The sequence below is a fragment of the Gopherus flavomarginatus genome, chromosome 8 (assembly GCF_025201925.1).
Source record: "Gopherus flavomarginatus isolate rGopFla2 chromosome 8, rGopFla2.mat.asm, whole genome shotgun sequence".
Classification (NCBI taxonomy): domain Eukaryota; kingdom Metazoa; phylum Chordata; order Testudines; family Testudinidae; genus Gopherus; species Gopherus flavomarginatus.
Genome location: NC_066624.1, coordinates 76,586,977 through 76,594,619, shown reverse-complemented (window position 1 = coordinate 76,594,619; position 7,643 = coordinate 76,586,977). Strand labels below are relative to the sequence as shown.

Here is a 7,643-nt window from a genome sequence, read left to right as displayed (position 1 = left end):
AGTGGGCCAGCATTCTCGCCCCTTTTTTGTGCAGAGAGTCCCAGAAGGCCTACTTTGATCTGCCCACCAAGGACGCCGCTGACTATTCCCAGCTGAGGGCAGAGATCCTAGCACGATCAGGGGCGGTGGCAGCGGTACGGGCCCAGAGACTCCAGGAGTGGTAATACCAGGAGAACAAAACGAGGTCCCAACTGTTCGACCTCATACACCTTGCTCGAAAGTGGTTACAGTCCAAGGCATGCAGTCCAGAGGAGATTTTGGAGACTTTGGTCATGGACCATTACATGCGGGGACTGCCACCAGATCTCCACAAATGGGTATGCCACAACAATCCATCCACCTACGACGAAATGATCACATTGGTGGAAAGACAGATGACAGCCAGGGAATTGACCCAACTACCCAAGGAAGGCCCCTCACAAAGCAAACACTTGATCCTGACCCTAGAGGATCAGGCAGCCAAAACCCCAGGGAGTACTAGGTGGAAGAAGAGAGGGACTGAAAACCATCCGGGAACCCAGAAGGAAGGAAAAGGCCTGAGTTGGGGGGACCCTGGGACTAAACCCCCTAACCCACGTGATAGGGGAGTGACTAGAAGTAATTATAAGTGTTACAGGTGCGGGGAGTTGGGGCACATAGCGGCCCAGTGCCCCAATGTCGTAGAGTCCATGCAGTGTAACCTGGGTGACTGGGAAGACCCATGCAGCCTACTCAGTATTGTAGGAGTTGCAGTAACCCCACATAAATATACAAGGCAGGTAAAGTTGAATGGGCTAGAAACCATGGCACTCAGACTCGGGGAGTGCTATTACCCTAATTTCAGGTAAATTAGTGACGCACAGCCGGTTAATTCAGGCTAAGTGTACGGGGGTAACCTGTGTCCATGGGACTGTTAGTTACGACCTCATCATACCAATGAAAATTGAAATTCAGGGAAATGTCACCAGGGTGAAAGCAGGGGTAGTCTCAAATCTCCCATACCCTGTGCTCATAGGTTGAGATTTTCCCGAGTCTGGAAACTTGCTCCCACCAGAGGAATTGGAAGGAGAGGAGCTCCCCGAACTTCAGGAGGCTTCTGCGGAAGAATGTCACCTCCCATTTTTCACGGAAATGACCCAGGAGCTATTCCTTGTCCTGGGGAAAGGCAGGAAGACCAAGAAAGAAAGGAAGGGCAGCCAAGGCCTTGGGTACTCAAATCCTGATACAAGGACAGAGGGCCACCTGTGTAGGCAGACGTACATGGGCAACCGAAGGGGAAGACCCCGAGATGGAGGAGGGGTCAGAGACCACTTCCAACCCCAACCTCACGGAGCCAGTCGAGAGGGGAGAGAGAGATCCCTCAGAATGTGGGCTGATAAGCCCTGGGAGAGAGACTTTTGGATGGAACCAGATGGAAGACCCAAGGTACGAGAACGTCAGGAAGGAGTTGGCTGGGATAGATGGGTACCTCTAGAAGGAAAGGCCCAGGGGCCAAGGCTTTATTTTGTGATCAAGAGGAATCTCCTTTACCGGGTCGTGCAAATGCAGGAGCAAGAGGTAAACCAACTCCTGGTACCCCGGGAACACCAGAAGGCAATATTAAGCCTCGCTCGCAGTCACCTTTTTGGAGGGCACCTGGGAGTGGAGAAAACCCAGGTGTGAATCTTATGTAGGTTCTTCTGGCCGGGGTTACATGAAGATGTCTGGCGGTACTATGCCTCTTGCCCCGAATGTCAACTGCACAGCCCTCGTCCACATCTAAGAGCTCCTCTGGTACCCCTTCCGATCATTGAAGTTCTGTTCGAGCAGATCACCGTGGATCTTGTGGAGCTGCTAGAGAAAATGATCTGAGGCCACCAGTATGTGCTTGTCATCCTAGACTATGCAACCAGGTACCCAGAAGCTGTCCCCTCATGAAACACAACTTCTAAGAGCATTGCCAAAGAATTAGTGGCAATCTTTGCCCGGGTAGGGCTACCAAAAGAAATCCTCACAGACCAGGGAACACCATTCATGTCCAAGTTGATGAAAGACCTGTGTTCCCTGCTCCATGTCCAGACCCTGTGGACCTCGGTTTACCATCCACAGACCGATGGTCTCATGGAAAGATTTAACTGAACCCTCAAGGCCATGAAAAGAAAGGTGGTAAGCAAGGATGGGAAAGATTGGGACAACCTACTACCATACCTCATGTTTGCCATTCATGAGGTCCCCCAAGCTTCCACCGGATTTTCCCCCTTTGAGCTGTTGTGTGGATGCAACCCCGGAGGCATCCTGGACATAGCCAAGGAAATTTGCGAGGAGGAACCCAGTAAAGGGAAGAACTTTAAACATCATGTGCTACAGATGAGGGACCGGATAGCCTGGGTCACTCCCATAGTGAGGAAACACCTAGAGAAGGCCCAGAGAACCTACTACAACCATCAAGCCAAGGTTCGTCAGTTTCAACCCAGTGACTGAGTAATGGTATTGGTACCCAGGGCTGAAAGTAAGCTGTTGGCCCAGTGGCAAGGACCCTACGAAATAGTCGAACCCGTAAGGGAAGTAAATTACAAGGTGCGACAAAGGGGATGTCGAAAACTAGAGTAGATATACCACGTTAACCCTCTGAAACCCTGGCATGCGCGAGAGGCATGCATAGTGGTTCAAGAACAGCTGCACCCGGAGAACAAAAATCCTGAACAGGTGAGGGTGTCTCCTGATCTAATGACAGCCCAGAAGAAAGAGGTAACTGAGATGATCACCCAATATCAAGACGTATTCTCAACAAAGCCAGGTCACACAACTGGGACATATCACCGCATCATCATGAACCCTGGGGCCAGAGTAACTATGAGGCCCTACCGGCTGCCAGCAGCCAAAAGGGAGGAAATAAAAGCAGAAGTCAGGAAAATGCTGGAGAGGGAGATCATCGAAGAATCCCCCAGCCAGTGGTACAGCCCCGTAGTGTTGGAGCCCAAACCTGATGGCACCACGAGGTTCTGCAATGACTTCCATCGACTAAATGAGATATCCCAGTTTGAAGCCTACCCTATACCCCTCATAGATAATGAGTTGCCTGGTACTTGACAACCCTAGACTTGACAAAGGAGTACTGGCAGATTCCCCTAGCCGAAGATGCAAAGGAAAAGATGGTGTTTTCTACACCAGAGAGTCTCTTCCAATATACAGTCCTCCCTTTTGGACTACATGGGGCCCCAGCTACCTTTCAGCGCCTTATGGACAAGTTATTACGCCCCCATGCCAGTTATGCTGCGGCCTACTTGGATGACGTGGTGATTCATACCCCAGACTGGCAGACCCACTTGGAAGAAGTGGGGGCGGTCCTTGATACCTTCAGGGGAGCTGTCCTTACAGCAAACCCTGTTAAGTGCGCCGTAGGGTTCACAGAGGCCAAATATCTTGGCTATGTGGTAGGAAAAGGTCTGGTAAAACCCCAACTGAATAAGTTAGAGGCTATCCAAAATTGGCCACGGCTAAGTCATAAGAAGCAGGTCTGAGCATTCTTAGTGGTGATGGGGTATTACTGGCATTTCATCCCCAATTTTGCCATAATGGCAAGTCCCCTAACAGACTTAGTGAAGGCCTGTGGTCCTGATCCAGTCAGATGGTCTGGTGCAGCAGGGAGGGCATTCACAGACCTATGGACTGCCCTCTGCAGTAACCCCATACTGATAGCCCCGGATTTCACCAATAATTCATCCTACAGACAGATGCATCCGAGGTGGGGTTAGGGGCCATCCTGTCGCACATGGTTGAGGAAGAGGAACACCCAATTTCTACCTCAGTAGGAAACTCCTTCTGAGGGAACAAAAATATGCAATGGTAGAGAATGAGTGCCTCACCGTAAAATGGGCCATGGAAACGTTGCGTTATTACCTCCTGGGGCACAGATTTATCCTTGTAGGTGCCAACAGCTACTACCATTATGGTCCCTGGGCCGGAACCCAGAGTAGAAGGCAGGCCCAGGTTGCCCCCAACCCAGCACTACAGAAACACCTCCTGGGAGGGGAAGACAGGCCCCTGTCAGGACAGGAGGCTAAACTGTTTTGGTACGAGGCCATAGGAGCAACAGAGACTGTGGGGACAAGGTCACAGCTCTGCCACACAACCTACTTTAAATAAGTTTCTCTCTCCTGGTTTCACCATTCAGATATGTGTAGAGAGTTTTCTAATCTGCCCTTATCATTTAGCAAATAATAATATCTACCTTTTTGTTTTAATCTTCTCTGATAAATCAGTCCCTCTGAACAAGTAACAATGTATTTACCTCCCTCAATTCCCTCCAATTTGTCCAAATCTTTCTGGTACTAAAATATCCAGAATTACCAGCAGTATTGTGCATTCTTGAGGAACTAAGTGGCCTGGTCCATAATATAATAATTGAAGTCAGAGGAGTTACTCCAGGTTTACACAAAGGTAACAGAGCAAAATTGTTTAGTGAGACTGTGGAATATAATCTCATTGGAAGTGGTGAAAGCATCATCATTTTAAATGAGACCAGACAAAGCACTTAATGCTGTAATGCAATGGCGGAATGTGAACAAGGAAACATTCACAGCTACTTTCAGCTCCAGATTCCATGATGCATGAAATATCTTGCATTTCCAGCATCCATAAGGAAGGTGAATCATATTGCTCTGTATGCTCCTTGTAGCTCACCAAAAAGAAAACATTGTGTAGTGGTAACCAAGCGTTATTTAACAGAATATGTATCTGCAACTGTACACATTATACTAGCACTAGTTAGCCTTACTCAAAGCATAATGAATAATTTTCTAGAAAGCCAGATCAAACCTACTAATTCTAAATTGTACTCCTCGCTGGAGTATCTGTGCCAGAATCAATGCAACATCTTTTAACACAAAGATTGTGAGAATTTATCCAGAATTCTCCATCATGAACATTCTTTCAGATTACTAGAGGTTCAAAGAACCACTGATGATTCTTCACATGATGCTAGGCAGTTAGTAAAATGAGTATTGCTAGTAAAGAATAGACCATTTGGAATTTTGAAAGCTGATGGGAGGGACATTGGAGGAACAAAGATAGATAAAAGTATATAAAAAGGCAAAATTATGGGTAAAAGGGATCATATTTATTGTAGTAAATTTTCTACATGGCTCTTATATGTGGATTTCATGCAGCTAATATTTAAATACGTAAATATCCATGACAGCTCCGCAAAATATTTGATTTTTTTGAAAATCAATACAAACCACAAATTGTAAAAAGTAATAGTACTGCTTCCTCTATAAGAACATGGGCCAAATCACACTCTGCTCACTCACACAAGAAGTGCCATTTAAGTCTATAATATTACATTCAAATGAGTATGGTAAAGAGGATTTGGTCCTGTATTTGGTCCTGGCAGAAAATTATGTGAAGAGTTAGAAAACGTGGCTAGAGCCTAATCTCCTGACAGTGATCTGAAGGGAAAAAAAATTGGAGCAGCATACCAAGCTAAAGCTGTCCTTGAACCAGACCCAGACCCACACCCACAAACAAATCGGACTTCCACAGAGGGTCCTCAATAAAGTCAAAAGATTGAAGTAAATGAAAGGCTAGTAATGTGCTTTGGAGGGAAAATCCTATGTAGGGGATCTGATACTGCTCTCAGTTAAATCAATAACAAAAATCTAATCGACTTCAGTGGGAAAAGCCTCATAATTGTATTTCTAAAACAAAAAAGGAGTACAGTGAGAGAGCACAATTGTTTAAATATGTCTCTAATCTAGTAATCAATTCCTGTTCTGACTCTCAAACAGACCCATATCAGGGCTCAGTGCTGGTCTATACATTAGATCTCAGTTCAATTCTAACAAAGGAAAACCTCCTTCAGAATCATCATCCTCAGCAGGGCATTTGTAAGCAAACCCCATTCTCTCTTTACGGTTCCAGCCTGGCCCTGGGCTTCCTAATTACAATCAAAAGGTTAAGCTGGCCTTGTGATCAGTGGGCTTTCGTCCTTGAACACAGAAATGAGCTCACAGCTGATCATGCAGAGGCAACCGCTGGTGTGTGTCTGTGTCCCCCCTGCAGCCCGAGCCTGTTCGGAGTAGGAACCCCGCATTACATCACCGGCTCGCTCGCTTCTGGGGAGGGAAGGAGCAAAGCGGCGACTCCGGGGGGCTGCTGCTGAGGGTGAGAAGGGAGAGGCTCAGGAGCCCAGGCGGCTACTGCGGAGGGGCGGCCGCGCACGCAGCAGAGGCTTGAAGCCCGCAGCTGGAGGAGGATGCAAGAGTTACGAGACATGCATTAAAGAGGAGGGTAAGGGGGAAAGAGGGAGACCAACCCCCCGGTCCAGCCGCCTCCTCCTTCGGCATCCTCCCATGCGACGGTGCCTGCACCCCAAGGGCAGCCGGGCAGCGGGCTCCAGCTCCCAGGCTGAGAGACAAGCCGGTGGGGGAGGGTCGAGCTTTTCTTTTTCGGTGGCGCTCCCTCCCTCCCCCGGCTGAGAAGATGTTATGGCCGAGCTGGCGGAGAAGGGCAGCGGCAGCCTAGGGACGGCGGGCGGGCAGCAGCAGCAGCAAGATGGGGGGGCGGCGGATGGTGGGGGGCCGGGGGAGGAGGCGGCAGCCGGGGCCGCCAAGCCCCCTAACTACGAGGACTACGAGTGCAAGATCTGCTATAATTACTTCGACCTGGAGCGGCGCGCGCCCAAGCTGCTGGAGTGCCTGCACACCTTCTGCCAGGAGTGCCTGAGCCAGCTGCACCTGCGGGCCGCGCAGCGCCCCTCGCCCGCGCCCGCGCAGGCCGGCCCGCCCGGCGCCGCGCCATGGCGGCCCGGGGCCAGCGGCACCATCTGCTGCCCGGTGTGCCGCCACCGCACCGCCCTGCCCGACCAGCGCGTGCACAGCCTGCCCGTCAACACCAAGCTGGCCGAGGCCTTCCCCCTGCAGCTGCGGGCCCGCGACCCGCTGCCCCAGGACCGCCTGCCGCCCGTCCCGCGCCCCGCCGCCGGCCCCCAGTCGCGCCCCGCGCCCCACGAGGCGGGCCCAGCCCCGCGGCCGCAGCGCCCCGGCCCGCGCTCCTCGGGCGGCGGCTACGAGAGCTGCCAGAGCTGCAAGCGGGCGGCGCTGAGCGCGGGTTGCGTGTGCGTGGTGTTCTCCTTCCTCTCCATGGTGGTGCTGCTCTTCACCGGCCTCATCTTCGTCAACCAGTACGGGGGGGAGCCGCGGCCCGGCAGCTCGGCCTCCCCCTCCCCCGTGGGGCCCATCTGCCTCTCGGTCGCCAGCATCCTCGCCCTCTTCTCCGTCGTGGTCACCTGGCTCATCTGCTGGCTCAAGTACCGACCCGAGGCGGGGGCCGGGGCGGCCCCCGGGAGCGGGACCCCCAGGGGGCGGGCTGCTGCTGCTGGCGGCAGGAGGAGCCACACGTAGCGCTGGGGCCGCGGCCGCCTGTTGCTGCTGCAGCCGCCGCCTGAGGCTGCCCTCCCCCGCCCCGCGGGGTACTCGGCCCGGGCGTTTCCAAGCACGCGCTTGCCCGGCCTGGTCCCCTCTGGTCTCGGGGGACAAAGGGAGGGCAGGTGTTAGAGGAACCGGGACCTCAGAGCCTCGGTGCCTTTGGCCTGGTCTCTTCCCTTCCAAGCACCCTGCACTCCTTATCGCCTCTCTGCCTCCACTGGGGAATACAAGGGGGCGGGGGGGGACCTGCTGGCCCGC

General features: G+C 52.2%; 1 protein-coding gene across 1 annotated transcript; it reads left to right on the top strand.

Moving 5' to 3' along the window:
* Window positions 1-5,093: 5,093 nt before the first annotated feature.
* LOC127056365 (RING finger protein 223) lies at window positions 5,094-7,417 on the top strand. Its single transcript, XM_050964137.1, has one exon. It carries the CDS (start codon window positions 6,447-6,449, stop codon window positions 7,359-7,361), a length of 915 nt encoding a protein of 304 aa, XP_050820094.1. The 5' UTR covers window positions 5,094-6,446; the 3' UTR covers window positions 7,362-7,417.
* Window positions 7,418-7,643: the final 226 nt, after the last annotated feature.